The 23,113-nt window shown below is 44.6% G+C and overlaps 1 protein-coding gene across 1 annotated transcript in view; it reads right to left on the bottom strand.

Annotated features, from left to right (window-relative positions):
* The window catches only part of DNAH9 (dynein axonemal heavy chain 9), a 332,476-nt gene that overhangs the window by 132,521 nt on the left and 176,842 nt on the right, over window positions 1-23,113 (bottom strand). Inside the window, exons 42-44 of the mRNA XM_042967844.1 lie at window positions 14,096-14,257; window positions 9,355-9,551; window positions 494-656 (exon numbers count right to left, since the gene is read on the bottom strand). Coding sequence (XP_042823778.1) covers window positions 494-656; window positions 9,355-9,551; window positions 14,096-14,257 — 522 coding nt within the window. The remainder of the gene's footprint in view (window positions 1-493; window positions 657-9,354; window positions 9,552-14,095; window positions 14,258-23,113) is intronic.

Below are 23,113 nucleotides of genomic sequence, written 5' to 3'. Positions count from 1 at the left end.
CTCTACTGTAACCATGCACAAAAGGGAGGGGGCTGGGCAAAGTGACCTCTGAAGGCTGGATAAATGCCTTTCCCCACTTTCCAGAGCTTGCATTGTGGCTGCTAAGTGCTTAATGTCGGGACGAGGAAATGTCACTGAAGCTCCTGGTAGCTGGTGGTTATAGGAACTTTCCTTTAAAATATGGATGTCTTACAGAACTTGGGCAGACTGTCGGAATTCCTTCGAAGCCTGCCACAGGGGCTAGCGAGCCGTGCGCTAAATGTCACATAGATGTGCCCCTGCTCCGGTGAGAACTGAGGTTCCAGGGACCGAGCTGAAGCAGCTGAGGTCTGCAGACCTGAGCCCAATGAGAAAAGAGCCCCTCACGTCCCTAGCCCTGAACCCAAGAAGCGAATGGCCCAGAACCTTATGGGGAGGGTCTAAGCGAGGCGTGTGAAGAGCTAGGAAGGGTGACAGGAAGCTGTGGGTGGCTGCAGGGGGGGCTGTCACTCACCTTGAAGTCCGCGATCTGGTAGCCTCTCCACGGCGTGATCTGGAATACGTCCATGGAGCTGATAAAAGCCGCGAGCCTGGTCAGACACTGCTTGCCGCTCCCACCCACGCCGACCAGCAGAGCGTTTCCCCGCGGGGACTCCAGGATGCGGCTGATGTGGCAGCTGCGGAGAAGGAGCAGAGGTCCACGGCTCTGATCAGACCCCTCCCGTGAGGAGCACGCACCGTGCTGGAACCTTCCTAGGAGGCACACTGTGAGCGGAGCGGCACGAAGCTTGAGTTACACGGTCCCCGCATCAGGTCTCACCTTCTTGCCTGGATGGATGGAGGTTGTCAACGGCTTTGCTTTAAGCCAAACCCTCTGTGACCAGGTGGCAGTGGAGGAAGAGCTCACGGCAGCCAGGCAGGATGGGAGGGGACCCCAACTCACGCTCCGTCCCCTCCCCAGCCCGGCCTGACTGCCACACTTCCAATGGCACTTTGCCTCACCTGCTTGTGCTTTCAGGCAGGAGGACGGGGCAGGGAAAAGAGAAAAGAAGAAAAAACATTCAGGGGAGGCTAGAGGACAAGCGGGAACAGAATTGTTTGCTCCTCTTAAGAAAGAAGGAGCAACGGGGTGCCCGGGCGGCTCAGTCGGTTCAGCGTCCGACTTCCGCTCAGGTCATGATCTCACGGGTTGTGGGTTCGAGCCCCGCGTCGGGCTCTGTGCTGACAGCTTGGAGCCTGAAGTCTGCTTTGGATTCAGTGCCTCTCTCTCTCTGTCCCCACCCCGCTTGTACTCTCTCTCTCAAAAATAAATAGACATTACAAAATAAAAAAATTTGTTAAAAAGGAGGAGCAAAACTGAAGTCGGCAGAATGACGGGGAGCCCTAGGCATGGATGCTCTTGCAATGAGTGCTTGGAGATTCTTGGGGCGCAAGACACCCACTTCCTTGGCTTCTGGATTCTTCCCCTTGCAGCGACACTCACCTCTCTCAGTAACCGTATTCCCACCCAGCAATGGCGAAACATTCCCAGGCCCTGGGCTCAGACTACGTTCTGCAGAGGACCCTCCTCTGCCTGCCCCACAAGCCTTCCTCAAATGCTCTCCTTCCTTCAGGCCATCCACAGACCCTCTTCCGCATTCTCTGTTCCCCTCAGCACTGTGTACTTACCTCATGTAAGGGACCGACACCCTTTGTAACAATAGTTCCCATTCCCTTCCTTTCCTTGTCTTTGTATGTATTTATTTATTTTTTGAGAGAGCGAGAGCGAGTGACAGCGTGGACACAAGCAAGGGAGGGGCAGAGAGAGAAGGAGAGAGAGAAGCTCAAGCAGGGTCTGCACCATCTGCCCAGAGCCCGACACGGGGCTCGAACTCACGAACGGGGAGGGCATGCCCTGAGCTGAGACCAAGAGTAGGACGCATAACCGACGGAGCCATCCAGTTGCCCCCCTTGCTTTCCTCACCTTAAAAACAATAACTATTCATTGTGAAAAAATGCATAAAATACAGAAAAAAGCTACAACTTACTAGATAGCAATAAACGCTATTGACATTAACTGTATGCCCTTCTGGACATTTTTCTAGGGTATGTTTGTAAGCATATGTTTATGCGTATATACACCCATTACCGGTGGAAGTTCAATATATGTATCTATCCTGTTTTCAAAACTGGGCTCACGTCATACACTAAACAGTGTTTTGAGACCACTTTTCCATTTAGTGATGTTCTGTGATTATTTCCCTATGCTGCTGAGTAATCATTAAACCGTGCTTTTTTTTTTTTTTTTAAGTTTATTTATTTATTTCGAGGGAAACAGAGACAGCACAAGTCGGGGAGGGGCAGAGAGAGAGGGAAAGAGAGAATCCCAAGCAGGCTTTGTGCAGCCAGATCATGACCTGAGCCGAAACCAAGAGTTGGACATTTAACAGACTGAGCCACCCAGGCACCCCGCTAAGCCATGCTTTTAATGGTAGAACAATATTCCAATGCATAGAATAAATTCCTTGTCTGCAATAGACTACTACTGGATATTTAGATTGTTTCCAACTTTTTCCAGCCATAAATAATGCTATTTAAGTTATTTTTAGTTTCTACCTCTTGTCACACCCACAGGACGGGCTCCTAAAAGTAAAGCTGCCAAGGGGCACCTGGGTGGCTCAGTCAGTTAAGTGTCCGACTCTTGGTTTTAGCTCAGGTCATGATCTCACCCTTTGTGGGCTCGAGCCCCATATCAGGCACTGTGCTGACAGTGTGGAGCCTGCTTGGAATTCTCTCTCTCCCTCTCTCTCTCTGCCCCTCTTCTGCTCATTCTCTCTGTTTTTCAAAAATAAATAAATAAGCTTAAAAAAAGGTAACACTGCCAAGTCAAACAGTAAGGCGATTTTCACGACCTTTGATACGTAGTGAAAAACTGCCCGCCCCAGAATGGGGGCAACAGTTTGCGGTCGACTTGGGTACAACCGATGGATCTAAATGTGGATCTCTTATTTCAAAAGGTGAGCATCTGTTAGATCATGTGAGTTGAATTAGAATATGTTAAAAATTTGGGGAAAACGTAACACAGTGACCAAGGCACGGTGGAGAAACGGGTAAAATAAGGAGGATGAGACAACAGGTATTGGGGACCTCGGAACTGAAGGGGTACACAGAACAAGACCTCAGGTGGAGTCTGACCAAACACAGCAGAGTGGACATCTGAGATTGAACAGCACAGGCTATAAGCCTGTGTCTCTACCTTGTGTTCATGATATTACAGTGACAAATACCGTATTCACATTAAGTAATGGTAATCAGGGGTGGAGAGGCCCAAGGGTAGCTAAGCTCCATTTGGAAAAAAGGCTGGGACACGGGGAGAGTTCTGGGGCTTGACGTGTCAACAAACTATGAGCATATATGCGGTTAAACCTTCTATGGCTTGATTTTCTTACTATTCCAAAATTTCTGGCACATACTGATGACTGGGTCATAATCAGCATCGATAACCTAAATGTCTCTGGGTGTTCATTGCCTCCTGTCTCCTGTGGGATGCGTTTGCTACTGAGAAGGAAACCCTAGCAGGGCTGCAGGTCAGCCAACAATGCCCACCTATCAGCCGATAGGAGAGTCTGGCCCCCATTCTTGTGGACACGGGGTCTTATATACATATTTTTAAATCTTTGCCAGTTGCGTGGTTGAAAATATTAATTTTTATTTCTTCATTATTTAGGGAACTGAACATCTTTCTTATCATTATATATTTTTTTCTTTTACAAATTTCCTTTTCATGTCCATTGCCCCCCCCCCCCTTTTTTTTTCTTTTTGTTTAATCTCTACCCTCAACACGGGGCTCAAACTCACAACCCTGAGATCAAGTGTTGCACACTCCTCCGACTGAGCCAGCCAAGTACCCCAAGTTCCCACTTCTTAATTGAAGTGTTCTAGATTTGTAAGACTCCCTTAGGTATGTATGTTCTGAAATATCCCTCCAATTTGTCACTTTTACCTTTTGGTCTTAATGTATTTTTTGATGTGTAGAAAATGCTAGCTTTCTGGTCTTAAAATTATAAGTCACTGAGTTTTATAGTTAAAATTGATTCCCCTAAGAATTTAGGAATTATTTACTGACCTATCCTTAGTTCTTTTATGATTTTGCTTTTCCCCTTTAGAATTCTTTAATTGTGATACTTATACTCTCCCTTGTGTCAGATGGCTTTTCACTTCTCTGGCTCCCTTACTAAATCCTAGTTTCGAGGCCCTGGAAGAATGTGCATGTATAACTCGTCTTGTATCCTCTATAATGCTAGCACATTGAAGGCATTTAATAAATTTTAGTTAAACTCAAACAGCACAACAAATACCTTCCAGTCAGCATCACATCTGGGGGGATGTGAGGTGCAAGGACTCACCTGCTTTGTGACTATATTAGAGGGCGCCTGGCTGCAATGATGAAAGGAGAAGCATATCCAGGCCCTCTATTTGGAGAAGAAGTTCACCTGGGTTCTCCGGGCCGCCCAACACCCCCTCTAGGCTGGAAGGCCTGACCTCAGCTTTGCATGGTCCCTGCTATTCAATATCTAAATGGGAAATGCATCATTCGTGCTGAAGTTTCCGGGGAAGAATGGTTGCGTCTGCAACTGTCAGCATTAGACTCCAGCTGGGGATTCATTAACAACCTCTGACGAGGGCAAAGGACTCTGCATTCAAATTACAAAATTTAAAAAAGAAGATCAATATTCCGAAGGACTCCTGGGCAAGCAAACCAGCGGAGTCTAAGTTAAGCCCATTACTGAATTTCTGTGAGATTAAAGACAAAAGCCAAAGATGTACCACAGCACAGCTGGAGGAAGCGGGCTCACCGAAGCCGACACACGCACACACTCAGGCACATGCACGTGCATACCCACACGCACACTCACGCCCTAGAGAATGGACAGGATGCTCTTGGTGAGAACCAAGAGCCGGATGATAGAATCAAAATGAGCATAAGCCTCATTGCACCTAGGAACCTACGCCCTTACCTTGGCTCCATCCGCCAGCCCTGTGGGTTCCCAGGGAGTGCCATAGCCTCCGTCCTGCTCTGCCTCGCCCTGTTCGCACCCTAGGTATCAGAAGTCAGGACCTTCCCGGAGGAATCCAAACCCCTCTGTCCCGGGCACCATGCGGTGTGATGTGAGGCCACAAATCTTGTCACTCTTAGGTTGTCTGTGTTTCTCGCTGTTGATTCCATTTTCTGACATGAGGGGATGCCTCTGCTCTATCTGGCTGGTAGGGGCAGCAGAGGGGAGTGAGGAGCCCGAGGAGGGGAGGGGAAGGCCGTGCAAAGAGGAAGTTGTGAGACACTGATATTTTTAAACAAATGTATGTGAAATTATACATCCAAATAAACTTTAATCTTGAGAACTGCCTCCCTCAAGGCAGTTCATTGTTCCAGTTATTTTGCCATTGCTAATGCAGCTCCAGATTCTCTTTGGAAACCATCTTTGGAGCCTGTTAAGGGGTCTCAGGAGAAAAGCCAGTTTTCATAGCCTTATTTTTTCCTATAAACAGAATTAGTCAGTTTGATCACCCATGTTGGAAACTGCATTGACGGAATTCACTTGCTCTTCTCTCAAATGAAATTTACCCTGAAAGGACAAAGATCTGTCTCAATTCCAAGACGATGACACAGGCTCTGAGAGCTGTTACTGAGGAGGGGACGTGTCCACTGAAGGTGCCCAGGGTTACTGAACAGATATCCTAAAACCCTGGTTACTGGCCGCCTACTAGGCACCAGGCGCTGTCCAAGGTACTGGGGATTCAGCCGTGAGCAAGACTGACTCCGCACACAAGGAGCTCACGTTGGCCCGGGAGAGACAGAAAAGTAGATGAACAAGTACCACAGTGTGAAAGCCCAGATCACACACACCGGAGCCACAGGGCCCTAGTGTAAGCTTTGGCTTACCTGTTTCTGGGGAGTGTGGCACAAGGCAACTTCTCTTATCTCTCTGGGTTGCAGCTTCCTCATTTGTAATGGAGGGATGACAGACCTTACTTTCTTCAGGGTTTTTGTGGAGACTAGATGAAATGACTTATGCGAAGATCCATGCACTAGGCCCACATGAGTTCTGTGTTCAGGGTGGCTCCTACGTGTCACATCAGTGCTGCCTCCCCAGAGAGGTCCTCCAGACCATCCTATTTCAGACCGCAATCAACCCCCTGCCCCCAGCACTCTCTGTCCCCTCTTCCCTGTTTTCTCTACATCACCTATGCCATATGAAATGCTAAGAATTTTTGTTGATCTGCTATGTTCTAGACACTGTCCTGGGTATTAGAAATCTAGCAGTGAATAAAACAAAGATCCTTGCACTCATACTATGCCTACTCAATAGATACATGTTGGATGGATGGATGGTTGGATAGATGGAGGGATGGATGGTTGGATGGATGGATGCAAACAACTAAAGTGATTACTCATGACAAATGCAGTAGGGAAGCCAAGTTACACAAGGTGAGGACCCAGCAGTGACAACTGACTTTCGCAAGAGGTGGCTCCATGGTGACTTTGATAAGAACTTATTTGTTCAATTGATAAGAAATGGGTCAAGGAGAGAATGAGAAGTGAGGAAGTATGACAAGCACAGACAACCACTTTGATGAATGCTGTTATGAACAGGAGCAAAAAAATAATGGGGGTAGGAGATGGAAAGAGATGTAAAAGTGAAGGGATAGTTTATTGTTTTTGATAAGGATGATCTGGCATGTTTGTATGTAGATGCATATGATGAAGCAATTACTGAATCAATGAAGATGGGGTAAGGGGAGACAAGAGCAAAGAGGGGAGGGAAGAGAAAGAGCGAGAGAGGGAGAAAGGAGGAGGTGGTGGGGGAGGGGGAGGGGGGAAGGAAGGAGGGAGAAAGAATAATTGAATTTCAGAAGAAAGAAAGTCACTTAGAAGGTGGTAAGAGTCAGGATCCAGAATGCACATGGAGGGATTGGCCTCAGGTAGGAACAGGGATGGTTCATTTGCTGAGACAGTAGAGAAGGCACAATCTGTGGGTGGGATGCAGGAGGGATGAAGATAGGCTGTTAGATTTGATGATGGGGAGATGAGAGGATTCTCTCCTGGTTGCTTTCACTATCGCAGTGAAGTAAGACATGTGCTCATTAACTGGGAACAGAGAGAGGAGAAGGATGCTGGAAGCTTGACAACAGAAAACTACATGATGCAATTACCACAGGCAGGGCAAGAGAGCAAACTGCCCAGGGTAGGGGAGGTGGAGTCTCCACAACGTTAGGGGCCCATTTGGTAGGTGTGGCTGAAAATATGAAGCAAACCAAGCCAAAACTTTTGTGGTTTTTCTTCCACGATCTTCAGATGCTTAGGGGGCAGGTGTGGAATAAGACGACAGTGGGGTTTGACTAGAATGGGGTTTTGTCACATGGATGCTATGCCAGGAAAGTTAGGGGAGCCTGTACCAGGATGATGGGAGTCTATGATGGCTGAGGACAGAAAAGGCATGGTAGGCAGAGGGACAAAGGAGTCTGTGAAAGTGGTTGGCTCCATGAAATGAAGTCTTGATGAAGTTTAAGAGTAACTGGAATATTTGTATCTGGGACAACACAGAAGGACCTTGAAGGTATTATACCACCTGAAGTAAGTCAGAGAAAGACACATACCATATGATCTTACTTATGTGTGGAATCTAACACATACACACGCACACACACAGAAATCAGATTTGTGGTTGCCAGAGACTGGAGGGATGGGGGTGAGGAATCAGGTAAAGGTGGTTAAAAGGTACAGAATCCCAGATAGAAGATAAATAAGTTCTGGGGATGTAACATATAATACGACGACTACTGTTAACAGCGCTGTATGGTGTATTTGAAAGTTGCTAAGAGAACAGATCTTAAAAGCTCTTATCACAAGGGAAAAAAATGGTACCTAGGAGAAGTGATGACTGTTAACTAATCTTTTTTTTTAAGTTTATTTACTTATTTTGAGAAGGGGGAGGGGCAAAGAGAGAGGGAGAGGGGGCATCCGAAGTAGGCCCCATGCTCAGTGCACAGTCCGATGCATGGATTGATGCCGTAAATGTGAGATCGTGACCAGAGCCAAACAAGAGTTGGACGCTTCGCCACCTGAGCCACCCAGGTGCCCCAATCTTATTGTCATGACCATTTTGTGTTATACACGTATATCAAGTCATGACGTTGTACGCCTTGAACTTATACCATGCTATATGTCAGTTATATCTCAATAAAACTGGGTAAAGAAAGGATACCTGGAATGGGAAGTAGAGCAGGTGAGTGGAAGGGTAAGAGGTACGAGTCAGAGAGAGGGATGTTCGAAATGGCAGTGGTGGAGATGGGATCATCACCGATGATGGAAGTGCGAGGGTAGGAATATGAGAGCGAGCGGCTGAGGTGGGGGATGGAAGAAACAACCCCTGGAATTAACAAGACCCATGCCAGCCATGGAGAAAGATGTAGTTGAGAAGACGGTCCAAGCACCCAGGCAGCCGGTAAGTGTTGGGGGGGAACTGGGTGTTGGCAGATGACAGGCGAGGTGATGAGTACGAATGTCCGGTTGCCAGTGCTTTAGAAGAAGCGGGGTTTGTAAAGGATAAAGAAAGACATGGTTTAAATGTGCCATTGAAATGAGGTGGGGGAGAAGGAGGGGACTTAGTTCTCGCTAGGTCCTGGGGGGACACAGAACAGGGAAGCCAAAAGAGCTTTCCTCCACTCAGGGGTCAGTGAGGTTTCACTCGGAATCATCAATGAGGGGAGGTTCAGAGAAGGTAAAGATGAGGTGGGTTTTGCTGCTGAAGTGCACGGGTACCAGGGGGCAGGGTGGAAAGATTCTGGAAGGCAGGGACGGATGGTAGGTGTGATTGAACCGGGGAATGTACAGCAATACAGGGACAGCACTGGTGTGAGTATAAATCGTCTGGGAGGCTTGGTGACTACACTCAGTGATTCATTTGATGGCAATAACATTTAAGAAGGGCATTCAATTTTTGAAATCTGTGAGCACTTAAACAAAAATCTTCAATCTCATTATTCTAAAGTTGGCCCTTCCACCGGTATGGGGTGGGGATATGGGTCCTGAGCTGTTCTGGTGCGTCTTTTATGACCTTAAATTTTCCCTTGGTGTCACTGTGGTCATGCCCAGGGCTTGTAAATGACACACAAGGAAATACATCCAGTGCTGCCTGAGTTCAGCATCCTGCTGCCCCCTAGGGCCAGTGGCAGACACTGCAGCCGTTGCTCTACCGGCTGCCATCTTGACCTTCAGGGCAGACGCATAGCTGCTTTTTCCTGGTTTTAGGGAGGTGTCCTCAAATGCCCACATGAGACCTCTGACATTGGGAAGACGAGGCAACTGAGGAAAGGCAAGAACGGAAACACACTTACACATGGCGCATGGCGTCCTCAAAGAGAACCAGGTCCATCACTGTGTTGACTTCATTGTGGTTCTCCAGGGCTTCCACCAGAGTCTGGGTCAAAAGTTCCCACGATTGTACAGGCATGTACTTGGGTTCACCAATGCCATTTGCAAAATGGCAATATATGTTTAGGCTTCGGGTCTGCTCCACCGCCTCATCGATACCCTGGTGATGGGACACAGGCGTCAGGACCCTCCTTACAGACTCAATTCTGGTTCCATACAGATTGAAGACCCCTCATGTGCTTTTTCTCTCTGAACACACCCTGCAAATTAAGTATCAGTCCTGCTTCTAACACTTTCTTTTTCTTGAGAAGCTTCTATGAACTGGATGTTTAACATTCATTTACTAGTTCCATGAAGTCATGAGTGATGTTTGTTATTCCTTGTGGGCTGAGAGTGGAAACCGGAAGGTGGGAGGGACCCTTCCCACATACACAGGTAGAGCCCATGTCTGGGCAGAGGAATGGATGGGGACACAGGGACAGATTACGCTAAGCAGTGGCTCTTCGACCAGTGCCGGGTGAAGGGGTCCATGCACCAGTGGCCTCATCTCCCCCACACCCATTTCAACAAGTCCTGCTTCCCAATCCACAGTAGTGTCCTAAAATATCCTTTCCTGTTTCCTGTGAGACACCCCATTGTAGGCTACCAGCCCCAGCTTCACAGGCTCAGCCCAGAGAACTTGGTTTCTGAAAAATGTGCCATGAGCCATCCTTAGGTGATTGGTTCATTCACAGGAGAGCCCCCGTGTGTACATGGTACACAATTTTCCTAAAGATATGAGCCTATTGTGTGTTAATTCTTGCCCACAGGGCAGACCTAACCATGTTTAATGAATACCTAGTACGATTCAATTAATTAAAAAGATATGGTATCTATGTCTCCTTACCACCAAGGTGCCCTCCAAGCATCAAAGAGGCAGCTAATCTTTTCCTTAATTTATTTTTTTGCACACCCCCATCCACCCTCAGTTTGTTACCTGTATTTAAGAGTCTCTTATGGTTTGCCTCCCTCCCTCTCTGTTTGTCACCGGTTTTTTTCCCCTTCCCTTCCCCCATGGTCTTCTGTTAAGTTTCTCAAGTTCCACATATGAGTGAAAACATATGATATCTGTCCTTCTCTGACTTATTTCACTCAGCATAATACCTTCCAGTTCCATCCACGTTGTGGCAAATGGCATGATTTCATTCTTTCTCATTGCTGAGTAGTATTCCATTGTATACTTACTTACCGAAACCTGAATGCTAGAGACTTCGAAAGGAAGAAAGGTGGCAGAAGGAAGTTGAGAAAACACAGGTTTCCTAGTGCTATACCATTATAAGCAACTATCCCCACTGCCATTGTGTTTTTCTCCCAACGTTCTGACTGGGAGAACCACCTGCCAAAGAGGTAACACACATGCTGTTTATCAGCAAGGACATTACCCAGGGGATGAGTCCCTTAGGGTTGGCTTTGTAAGCCCATGGGCAAGATGCATCGAACTTAACGGAGGGGAAGTGAGTTTGACAGTCACATGGACAGAGAAACCAGGACTGGTTTATAAGAAGAATGAAATGGCAAGAGTTAAATATCAAAGAGCTATTGTATTTTGAAGGCGATTTCAGGGCCCTGGAAAGCCTTTAAACCATTCTGCCTTTGCCACACATGAGCAGTAAATGCCCAGACACTCGGGTAAGATTTGATGAAATGCAGGCGAGCCATTCTCGCTAGGTGCAGGAAGCACGTGGGGGAAGTGATGTGGGAATACATTTACCCAGTTTGAACATGGGCTAATAGACTGGGAATTGGTCCTGATAGAAGTCAATTTACATGAATGATCTAGCAGAGGAAGGACTGAAGTGCAGTTCTGAAAAGCCCACTCTACAAAGACTCTTTGATGAACAAAACAATGTGTCTCAGATTTTCTGATCAGAGCCAGGCGGTGCAGGAGGGAGAGGAAAACCAAGCACCCGGTGCATCAAAGACTTCTTCATAGTGACGCCACATCACACAAGGGCCACTTCTCAGAGAACGTTAAGATTTTAATGGTGGAAACAGGACCGTGTCACTTCCTTGGTGGAAATCCGGCAACCTTTCATTAACACCGATACCAAGATTTCATGCGGCCGGAGGTGATTCTGGCTGGCATTTCAGAGGTTGTTGGAGAAGGATAATGGTATTAATTATATCTGGGTCTATGATCAAAAGAATGCGTCCTTGGGGCGCCTGGGTGGCTCAGTCGGTTGAGCTTCCGACTTCGGCTCAGGTCACGATCTCGCGGTCCGTGAGTTCGAGCCCCGCGTCGGGCTCTGGGCTGACGGCTCAGAGCCTGGAGCCTGCTTCCGATTCTGTGTTTCCCTCTCTCTCTGCCCCTCCCCCATTCATGCTCTGTCTCTCTCTGTCTCAAAAATAAATAAATGTTAAAAAAAAAAATTAAAAAAAAAAAAAAAAGAATGCGTCCTTAGGATACAGACCCACAGAGGAACCTCGATTTCAAAGGCTGAGAGTTGTCCGTCTAAAGTGCCAGCTCAGACCGGCTGGAGAAAATAGTCAAGGTGTGTTTGCAGAGCCAACCATGAACACATAAATTGGCAAATGCTACAATGGTCAGAAGGGCATCTAAGATGTGAGAGCGGGGCACAGAAAAATGGTAAGGGGAGGCATTTCAGGGTGTTCATATTAGTAAAGAGCAGGCTGAGATAAATTCCTTAAAAATGCTGTCCAAGATCCAGAAGGCTGCCATGTAGGTTGGGATGCACTCTAAGTATCTTCAGAGGTAGACCCAGGTTGGTGTCAGGACAAAATATGGTGCTAGACCCAACAAGGCGAGCAGGGAAACACGGTACATTTCAATACAAGTTCTGGTTATTCCTAAGTTCGAGAGAGGACAAGTGGTTTGAGTGGAAACTAGGGAGTTTGGGTCAACTTCCAGAATGCTCAGTGTTAGCTGTGGGGTAACTGTGACACAAAGAAGTGTAACATGATCGTAGGCTGCGTTCGTGGATCAGTGCTTTCCAAGGCATATTCTGTGGAATATTCGTTCTGCAAATTATTAGTAAGTTTCATGAATGGAAAAGGGTTTGAGGGTCTCATACATGTGGGAAATGACAAATGAATCAGGGTTATTCAAGATTTTGGGGGCTTTAATGTGCTGAAAGCACGATGTATTTCCAAGAGAGGGATAGAATATGAAGTACTTTCTCAACTTATTTTTATCATGGATACCTTCTTTCTAAGGTATATTGTAGTTCAACAGTTTAGGAGGACAATTTTGGGAAATGGTAACAAAATTATAGTATGTAAGAAGAGGGAATGATGATCTTGCTTTGGGCCAGACCCCAGTTGGGTTGTGAGACGAAAAATCAGACATCACGATCTCAGAAGGGGGAACTGATGGAAAAGTAATCAAGATGATGGCAAATTGCTCTGGGTTTGAAAACAAGCCATGTCAGAAGTGGCTAAAAGAACAGAGGCTATTTGGTCTGGAGGAAAGAAGACCCAGGAAGGACAAGACATACTATTTGAAATATTTGAAAGTGTTTCATGTAGACTTAATATGAGTGGACAGGGAAATAAATTTTAAATCATCATTAGAAAAAATTTCCAGCTGGGGTGCATGGGTGGCTCAGTCGGTTGAGTGACTGACTCTTGGTTTTTGGCTCGGGTCATGATTCCAGGATCATGGGATCGAGTCCCCCCATTGGGCTCTGTGTTGAGTGTGGAACCTGCTTGGCATTCTCCCTTCCTCTCTCTCTGCCCCTTTCCCCTGCTCATACACACACACTCTCTCTCCTCAAATAAGCGAAAATGAAGAAAAAAAAAAAAAAAAGAAAGAAAGAAAGAAAAAGAAAAAAATTCCAGACTTTAAAATTGTTCCAAAGCTTCCGAATTTAAAAATTGTTCCAGGGGCGCCTGGGTGGCTTAGTTGGTTGAGCATCCAACTTTGGTTCAGGTCATGATCTCACGTTCCATGAGTTCAAGCCCCACGTCGGGCTCTGTGCTGACAGCTCAGAGCCTGGAGCCTGCTTCAGATTCTGGGTCTCCCTCTCTCTTTCCCCCTCCCCCACTCATGCTCTGTCTCTCTCTCTCTGTCAAAAATAAATAAACATTAAAAAAAATTAAAAATAAAAAAAATAAAAATTGTTCCAAATTTCCAGGGGCACCTGGGTGGCTCAGTCGGTCAAACGTCGGACTCTTGATTTTGGTTCAGGTCATGATCTTATGGTTTGTGAGTTCAAGCCCCACGTGCTGACACAGCCTGCTTAGGATTCTTTCTCTCCTTCTCTGCCTCTCTCTCTCTCTCTCTCTCTCAAAATAAAAAAATAAACTTAAAATAAATAAAATAAATCGCTTCAAATTTCTAGTCATTAGTGGCTCCAGAATGGCTCCCCAGGGAAAGATGAGATTATGCATTTTCAAGGATGCATCCACTGGGATGACCAATCTGAGAAATGCTACTGACATGAGCGAGCATGGGACAAGGAATTGGATCACATGAAATCCACAGACCCTCCCAACACTGAAATTCCATGGTAATTTATGTCTTTTCTTGTCCTGCCATTTTCACCTCAGCAAAATAATGATAGATTTTCTTTCCCTATCTAATCTCTGATTCCCGCCCCCCACCTCACCCCATTTCTGAGCTAGATTTTATCATTTGGGTGATCGTCTGCAGAAATATTTATTTTTCAAATATATAGCAATTTTTTTTTTCAGGGCAATACTCACATCGAAAATTTTCTTGACCACTTCTGTCTGGATTTTGTCAAAAAGATCAAAGTCCTTTTCTTCCACCAGCTTGTCCCGATAAACCCGACTTGATTCATGTAGATAGAGCTTTACGAGGTCCTGTGTGGATTTCACACATTCCACAGAGGAGAAGAGAATGCCCTTTATAGAGAGTAGACCAAAAATAATGTGAATAACAATTTAAAACTACAACAGCTACAACTTATTAAGCCAGGTACGTGACAGGTACTGGACCACAAGTTTCGCCAGGTAAAACTCATGTGACCACCGTGATAAACAATTTCTACAAAAATATAACTTTTACTACATCCATTTGGTATAATGTGGAGACTGGGATTCAGAAAGACAGGAAGCATACCTAATGGCATATATATAGGATGTGGTCTCAGCAAGGTTTCAAAACCTTAAGGACCTGGAATTTTGATCACCGCATTCCCAACAGCCACAGTGAGGAGACAGGTGGCCTCTTTGCCGTGTTTCAACTCCCTGAGTACCGGTTTGAGAACCAGTCTAGGTGACAACTGTTTATGTAAAATCGGAACGATCACAAAGGGTGACTCTAGCTCGCCTTGGCAGGTCAGTAATCCATTTTACTCATCTTTAGAGGGTTCTCCTTCCGTATACCACAGGGATCATCCCAAACATTTACTATCCTTTTCAAGTTTCTCTGTCACCTCACCTCTCTGCTACGATTAGCTAACGTCTCAGCCTCATTTTTCGTTGAAAACTGGAGACAACCAAGATCAGAGACTCTGAATGACCTCAACAAGTCCTGTAATTTGAAACTCATCTGTACCTGTGTTTCCCCCCAATTACTTTTTTTTTTATCATGAGGAAAAGGGGTCATGTAATTATCCCTCATCACCAACAGGATGAGCACGGCAGAAAGTTCTGGTTGTAATAGGACTACCAGTCTAGTTCCTCATGATCACCACTTCCCATAAAATCTAGATCTCGGTTTCACCAAAGTCAAGTTGTTTTCTGGCGCTGCATACTTTCTGTGCCTTCGTGCCTTTTGCTTTTCTAGCTATGCTCATATTTCAAGATCCAGTTCAAGTGTGATCTCTTTCTTGAAGTGTTCCATGGCACCTCCTTTCCTGTCCAACAGCACTTTCTCTGATGTGCCCTACGTCGAGATTTCTGCTTTTAGTCGTGGCAGAATACCTGATCACAAACCAATCCGCTGAAGTCAACTACAAAAGATAGGGAACTTATCTTCAGAGCTTCATCGTTTTAGAGGCATTAGGGAGTCACCAAGGCAGTGAGGGCTCAAGGGGCTATGATACTAGGGAAGAGAAGGAAGAAAGATGAACCCAGAATTTGGTACTATTTTTTTTTCCTTCAGGCATTTTCCAATTCACAAGTAATGCCTCATAGGTTCAGAAACCAAAGAGAGACAGACAAGTGAAAGGTTAAGATGCTGAGCAAAGTTACCTCATCTCAAGTGGTAGGAAGGGTGAAAGTTGAAGTTCAGGGATTAGCAAGAAGGGGTTCATGGCTAAAGACCTCAGGGGAGCGTCTCAAATGGTGATACATCAGGAGTATGAGTGAGTCACAATCATTCAGTCCTCACAGAAACGAGCGCAATTTCAACTCCTCAATCCCTGATACCTACTGGCCAGAAGCAGAAGTGTGTAATCTCTGAAGGAAAATATCATCATATAAACCCTCAAATTATCTGAATAGCTCTGCCCTGACAGTGTGGAGCCTGACTCAGGGCTTGAACTCATGAACCTGGTAGAACATGACCTGAACCGAAACCAAGAGTTGAATACTTAACTGACAGAGCCACCCAGGCACCCCTGCACATTTTAAAACTCCTAATGTCTGGCCATCAAACAAAAATTACTGGAAATACCAGGAGACATGACCAAATCAGGGAGAAAAAACACAGCCCACAGAAGATCTAGGTATTGGAATTATCAGACACAAGAGCTTTAACAAAACTATGATTAAAATGACCAAGAAATTAGGGGACATCGGTAAAGAATTTCATCAAAGGAGTGGAGCCTTTAAAAATGAATCAGGGGTGCTCAGGTTGTGATCTCATGGTTGTGAGGTCTCAGCACAGAAAACGCTTGGGATTCTCTACCTCTCTCTCTGTGTCTCCCTTGCTCACTCACACACACACATGCGCGCGTGCTCTCTCTCTCTCTCTCTCTCTCTCTCACACACACACACTCTCTCTCAAAATAAATAAATAAACTTAAAAATGAATCGAATGGAAATTGTCAAATTAAAAATTACCCCAAATTAGTGTTACTGAAATTAAGAACTTAATCAATGGAGTTGACAGCAGAATAGACAGAATTGAAAAGAAAATGAGTGAACAGGAAGAGAGAGTAGTAGAAAACATTCAGATTGAATCACTAAGAGAAAAAAGAAAGAGCATAAGGGACATATGAGACCCAGTGACAAGGTCTCATATACTTGCATTAGAATACTAGAAAAAAAAAAGCAGAAGTAACATTTGAAAAGATACTGATTGTGACTTCTCTAAAACTGAAAAAAAAAAAACCTGAAAAGAAAAGACATCAAGATTCAAAAGTGCTGCAAACACTAAGCAGGATAAATACAGAAAATACCACTTAGAAATCTTGGGAATAGTGAAAATTTTGAAAATCAAAGACAAACAGAAAATCTCAAAAGCAGGCAAGTGAAAAAAAACTATGTGTACTGTAAAGGAAAAGTAAGACTTAAGACTTCCTCAGTAGAAACAATGAAAGCCAGAGGACAGTTGAATAATACCTTTGAAAAGCTGAAAAAACATAGCTGCCAACCTAGACTTCTAAACCCCCTCCCAGAATTGTTTTTTTGTTTTTTGTTTTTGTTTTTTAAGTTGGGCTCCACATTGGGTGTGGACTCACAACCTTGAGATCAAGATGTGAGCTGAGATCAAGAATCAGATACTTAACTGACTGATCCACTCAAGGCGCCCCCAATTCTTTTAAAAAATAAGAAATAAATACATATCCAGTTAAATAAAAACAGAGAGATTATTTTCTAGCAGATACACATAAACACCACTAAAATCTAAAGGAGAGCTTCAGGTAGAATGAAAATGACTCCAAATGGAAGAACAGAAATGCACCAGGGATAGGGGAAGTGGGAAGATAATATGTGAGTAAACCTAAGTAAATGTTGACAAAGACAAAAGTATTCATGCGTTGTGGGTTTTCAATACACACTGAATTTTAAAAATAAGAATAGAATCAAATTGGAGGGATGTAAATTGCTCTAAGACCCTTGCAATTGATAAAGTACTCATTTACAAAAGAATAAAATGATGCATTTGATAATCATTAGATGAAGAGTAAAAAGATGTACTGCATGCTAAGAGGGGAGAAAATAAAAAACAAAAAGTAATTAGTTTGATAGAATACAAAAAGTGAGGGGAAAGAAAACACAGAACAGCTAGAACATACTGAAAACAAACAGTATAAAGTAGATTTAATCCTAAATTCATTATTATATAAAATCAAATATGAATGAACATGATATTTTCATTAAAAGACTATGATTATTAGACTACATTTTAAAAATCCAACTATATGTTGCCTATAAGAGATATACATTAAATATAAGAAAAAAAGCCTGGAATAAGAAATTGAAAATAAAGCAGGATATTTAATAATAAGTAAAAGGGCAGTCCATTAGGTAGATATACTAATTCTAAATGTATGTGCACCTAATAACACCATTTCAAAACATATAAAGCAAATGTGACAGAAATAAAAGGAGAAATGGACATGTCCACAACAACAGTGGGAGATTTTAGCATACTTTTCTTAGAAATGGACAGAGCACGTAGTAAAAAAAAAAAAAAAAAATCAATAAGGATAGAAGATATTTCAATGACATGATTTACAAGCTTGACCTAGTTGACATACTGATTTAACTACATGCGGCATCTGAAGAATGCACTATTTAAAAAGTGCCCATTGGTCATATCTTGGGACATAAAGCCAGTCTCAACACACTTCATATTTCAAAGGAATAAAATAATTGAGTATATTTTCTGAAATGGTGAAATTAAGCTGAGCATCAACAAGAGAAAGGTAACTAGAAAATCTCTCAATTTTGAAAAACAAAGCAATACACTTCCAAATATCCCATAAGCTAAAGGAGAAATCACAGGGGAAATTAAGAAATATTATGAAGTGAATGATAATAAAAATACAACATATAAAAGTTTGCATGATACATGGAATAAATAGTGATAAATTCATAGCCTTAAAATGAACATTTTAGAAGAGCTGAAAGGCTAAAAATTGATGATCTAACTAGACACATCAAGAAGTTAGAAAAAGGAAGACTAATCACAAACCTAAAGAAAGAGATTATACAGTATTTATAAGATAAAAGCAGATATCAAATAGACACAGCAAACAAGGTAAAAAAAAAATTGATATACTTTTCAGTTTCTTTGAAAAGATTAGCAGAATGGATAACTCCTTAATAAGCCCGATAAAAGAGAAAAAGAGAAAACGAGAAAAGGCACAAATAGTATCAGTTTTAAGAAAGAGGACATAATGTCAGATACAACAGATATCTAAAAGATATCACAGAACATTATAAATGACTGTATGCTAATAAGGTAGAAATTGATGACATTGACATCTTACCACAACTGACACATGAATAGAAAATCTGAATTGTCTAATATGTACGAAAAAAGTTGAACTCAGAGCGTAAGACTGGCCATAAAAAATCTCCAGATGGTTTCATCAGTAACTTCTTCTGACATTTAAGGAAGGCTCACTACAGTGCTTTACAAAATCTTCCAGAGAGTAGGAAAGGAGAGACCACCTCCCAATGCACTTTATGAGGACTTCATAACCTTAGGATTTGGAAGAAAGGAAAATTACAGGACAATCTTATTAACAGAGGTGCAAAAAGTATGTTAAAAAATAGCAAATGGAGGGTGACTGGGTGGCTCAGTGGGTTAAGTCTCTGACTCTTGATTTTGGCTCAGATCAAGAGCTCATCGTTCATGAGATCAAGCCCCACCTTGGGCTCTGCACTGACAGCGTGAAGCCTGTTTGAAATTCTCTCTCTCCTTTCTTTCTGCCATTACCTCTCTCTCTTTCTCTCTCCCTACCCACCCCCCCCCAAGATAAACATTAAAAAAAATAGAGAATGGAACCCAGCAAAATATAAAAGGCTCAACATGCAGGAATTAAGTTGGGTTCATCATAGGAATGCAAGGGTGAGCTAAGATTCAAAAATAATCAATGTAGGGGCGCCTGGGTGGCTCAGTCGGTTAAGCGGTCGGCTTCTGCTCAGGTCACGATCTCGCGGTCCTTGAGTTCGAGCCCCGCGTCGGGCGCTGTGCTGACAGCTTAGAGCCTGGAGCCTGTTTCAGATTCTGTGTTTCCCTCTCTCTGACCCTCCCCTGTTCATGCTCTGTCTCTCCCTGTCTCAAAAATAAATAAATGTTAAAAAAAATAAAAAATAATCAATGTAATTTATCACATTTCCAGAAACAATGAGAAAGAAATTAATATAATTATTACAAAAGCTACAGAAAAACCACTTAAGTTTCAATATACATTCATGGTTAAAACTCTTAGACTATACACAGGAAGAAAGTTTCTCTATCTGGCAAAGAGCATCCACAAAAACCTAAAGTAAGCATCACACACTATTAAAAGCTCTTCTCCCTAAAATTAGGAATGCAACAAGAGGCAGCTCTCTCAACTTCTCTTCAACATCATACTGGCAGTTGTAGCCAGCACAATAGGACAAGAAAAAGAAACTGTAAGATTTAAGGACTGGAAAGAAAGAAATTATTATTACTAGTATTTTTTTTTTTTTTTACCAATAACATGATTGTATATATAAGTATAAATGCATTATTGAACAAAGATACAAATTAATATTTGCCCTATGATTCTGTTTTCATAAAGTCCAAAAACAGGCCAGAAGAACTTACGGTGTTATAAATCCAAACAGTATTTACCCCCGGGAGGGGAGGAAAAACCAAATGGAAGGGACAAAGGAGGAGTTTCAAGGATGCCGGGAATGTTCTATTTTTTTTTTTTTAATGTTTATTATTGAGAAACAGAGAGAGACAGAGCATGAGCAAGGGAGGGACAGAGAGAGAGGGAGACACAGAATCCAAAGCAGCTCCAGGCTCCGAGCTGTCAGCACAGAGCCTGATGTGGAGCTTGAACCCACAAACTGCGAGATCATGGCCCGAGCTGAAGTCAGATGCTTAACTGACTGAGCCACCCAGGTGCCCCAAGGGAATGTTCTATTTCTTGATCTGAAGATCTTGATCCATTTCTTGTGGTTACAGAGGTGTGACGGCTTTGTAATAACTAACCAAGCTGTGTGCCTATGACTTGTGGGCTTTCCTACTTATATGTTGTACTCTGATAAAAGTGTATTTTTAAAAATGGAAGAAATTCCGTTAGGTCCCTTGGGCCCCACCCCCACACACATCTTGACCTCTCTTCTTCTTTGCTCTCCTCGGTATGAGCCGTATGAGATGCAGAGGGCAGGGAGAAGTACCCACCAGGCACCCCGACTTCCTGGACTGTCCCTTACAGTGAGGTATGCTACTCACCCACATGAGCACGTCAAGCACAAATTCTGCCCCACCTTAGTTACGTGTGGCATTGAGATGGGAGCAGTTGATGATTTCTGCCATTTGGAACTTTCTCAGATGGTGTCCTGGTCAGGACAGAATGAGGGAAGTGTAGAGAGGGTCTGAATTCCTGAGCTGCAGGTCATACTGGAAGGAGGTGATGCCTGGCTCCTAACAGGCATCTAGCCACCCCCTAGGTGCTTCCATCAGGCCATTAGACAAGTAGGCAGGGGACGCTGTGGTCAAGCTGGGAGCCTGAAACTCCCCCCTGGAGGAGGAGGGCGGGGGCTGGGTGGTTGCAGGGAGGCAGGTGCTCCAGTGGGGGATGTATTTTCCCACCGTGGTGGCAGGTGGCTGATAGCTGGCAGGCTGCCGACAGGCAGGCAAACAGGGCCCCGGGGGTTGCCACTCAGCCTGCCTGAGCCAGCCAACGAAACAGGCCAGGGGGAACAGGAGACGTTGCCCCCAGGCCAATACCCCCCCTCCTTGGTGCTTCCTTGACATTACGCTGGCCGCCACTGAAACAAGGCTGGAATATGGAGGCGAGCGTTTTGTAATTGAATGTTCTAGTTTTGGATGTCGGTGACACTGCCTTCCAGTGATGGGATCATGCTCAAGGCATTTGATTTGTCTGTGGCTCAGTGTGTCCCTTTCAAATTGGAAATAATCGCGTTTTGCCTCGCACGATGGTTGCAAGGATTCAATTATTCGCTAATAGATGTAAAAGGCCCAGGACCGTGCTCCATAATTGCTACAGGCCAATGTCAGACTTTTTATGAGGGCCCACTCTGGCCTCAAATTCAAATGATCTTTCCAATTCTGTCTCTCCATGACCACCTCCTTCCCCTCACTTTCCATCCCCCACGGCCCGACGCCTGTTACGCATTCCACTGATGTTGTCTATGCTTTTCTGCCTTTGTGACCATTCGTGCTGTCACCTGGCTGGTAACTTCCCTGAGCCTCCGTTAAATTGGGATGATAATGTGGGTCCCGAAGGGTTGTCATGAGTGTGCGTTTCAGAGCGTACGGGTGACAAGGCGTCTGTCCAGGCAGGAGCTGGATGCTTCTGGTCAACCAGATCTAATGCCCTTCTCCCTTCAGCTCTGCCCTATGAGCAATGTGAATTTGACCCAATTAACTCCTTTCTTGCCTTTGAAAGTACAGACGGGGACATTCTCACCTCGTGCTGCTGCGGTGAGATTTAAGAGAGGTACTTTGTGATAAAAGAGGTCTTTCTTAATTAATACTCAGTAGAGGAGAGAGAATAGTGGGCATGTACAAATTTTGCCATCGTCCTAGCCTCAGAGCCACAGACCTGAAAGCTTTACGGGCTTGGAGTGGGGTCTTTCTTGCTGCCTGAACTACCTTATGCTTGTTCCCCTCTCCAGAAGTGCGGATGAAGAGGACAGAATGGTGTGCAGGAAAGAGGTCCTAGCCAGGAACCCAAAGACCCGGCTTCTTGTTCTAGTCCCTTCCCTGGCTGGCTGTGTGCTCCTAGGAAAATCTACAGAATCTCTGGGGGTCTCTGCTTCCTCATTTTTTAGCAGAGTTAGTGTTTAGGAGGTATGTGGCCCACAGTGCTGTCCTGAGGTAGCTTAAGTGTGTACTCAGTGACTGGTCCTTATGCGGGGAGGCTCAGTGTCTCTCTAGGTGAAGCCACTCCAGACACAGTTCTTAGACCTCTGAACTAATGGTCAGAAGATTTCTGCTTTTTACAACCAAAGGTCCTGGCTGGACCACGCAGGCCCTATGTTCTCAGGATCTGGACAGGCAGTGTCCTGGGTAATTAATTCCAAGTACATGTGCTGACCACAGAGGGTCACGTCTCACTCCCCGATTGCATTGACAGCCCCCTACAGGTGTGGCCTCTGCTTGGTGTAAAAGGCATCCTTCCTGCCAGCTTGGGGAGGACCGTGTCCAAAAAGTGGTCTCCACAGGTTCTTGCCCAAGATGGGAAAGTTGCAGACTCCATCCTGTGAGGAAGAGGGGACCAGGCTTTGTTGCGTTGCCCTCTGGAGGTTTTGACAGTGAAGGGTCAAGCAACTGAAGGCAATGGGCAGAGACAGGCCATCGCTATGCAGAGGACAAAGAGCTAGAAGAATCTGCAATGGCTGTGGCCTGGAGAGGAAGCTGGAGTTTGACAACAGAGGCCTCCTGGAGGCTGGCAGGTACTGTCTTAGGAATACTATGATGTGGCTTTTTCAGGAAGCGGATCTATCCCGCCTGATTTCGGGGGACATTCTTTTTGTTCCCAAGAACAATGCTATACCACCAGGGCCTGCAAAGTAGTTACCTCTTTCTTTCTTTTCGTTCCTTTCTTGGCATGCTGGAATCAGTATGTAGCATTTTCTTCAAGATGCTGAGCCTTCTCCAACCCAAAGGAGCCAACTCAGAAATGTGTCCTG

This window comes from Panthera tigris, chromosome E1 (genome assembly GCF_018350195.1).
Source record: "Panthera tigris isolate Pti1 chromosome E1, P.tigris_Pti1_mat1.1, whole genome shotgun sequence".
Taxonomy (NCBI): Eukaryota; Metazoa; Chordata; class Mammalia; order Carnivora; family Felidae; genus Panthera; species Panthera tigris.
The sequence above is the reverse complement of the archived record's forward strand: the minus strand, read 5'-3'. Positions and strand labels throughout refer to the sequence as shown.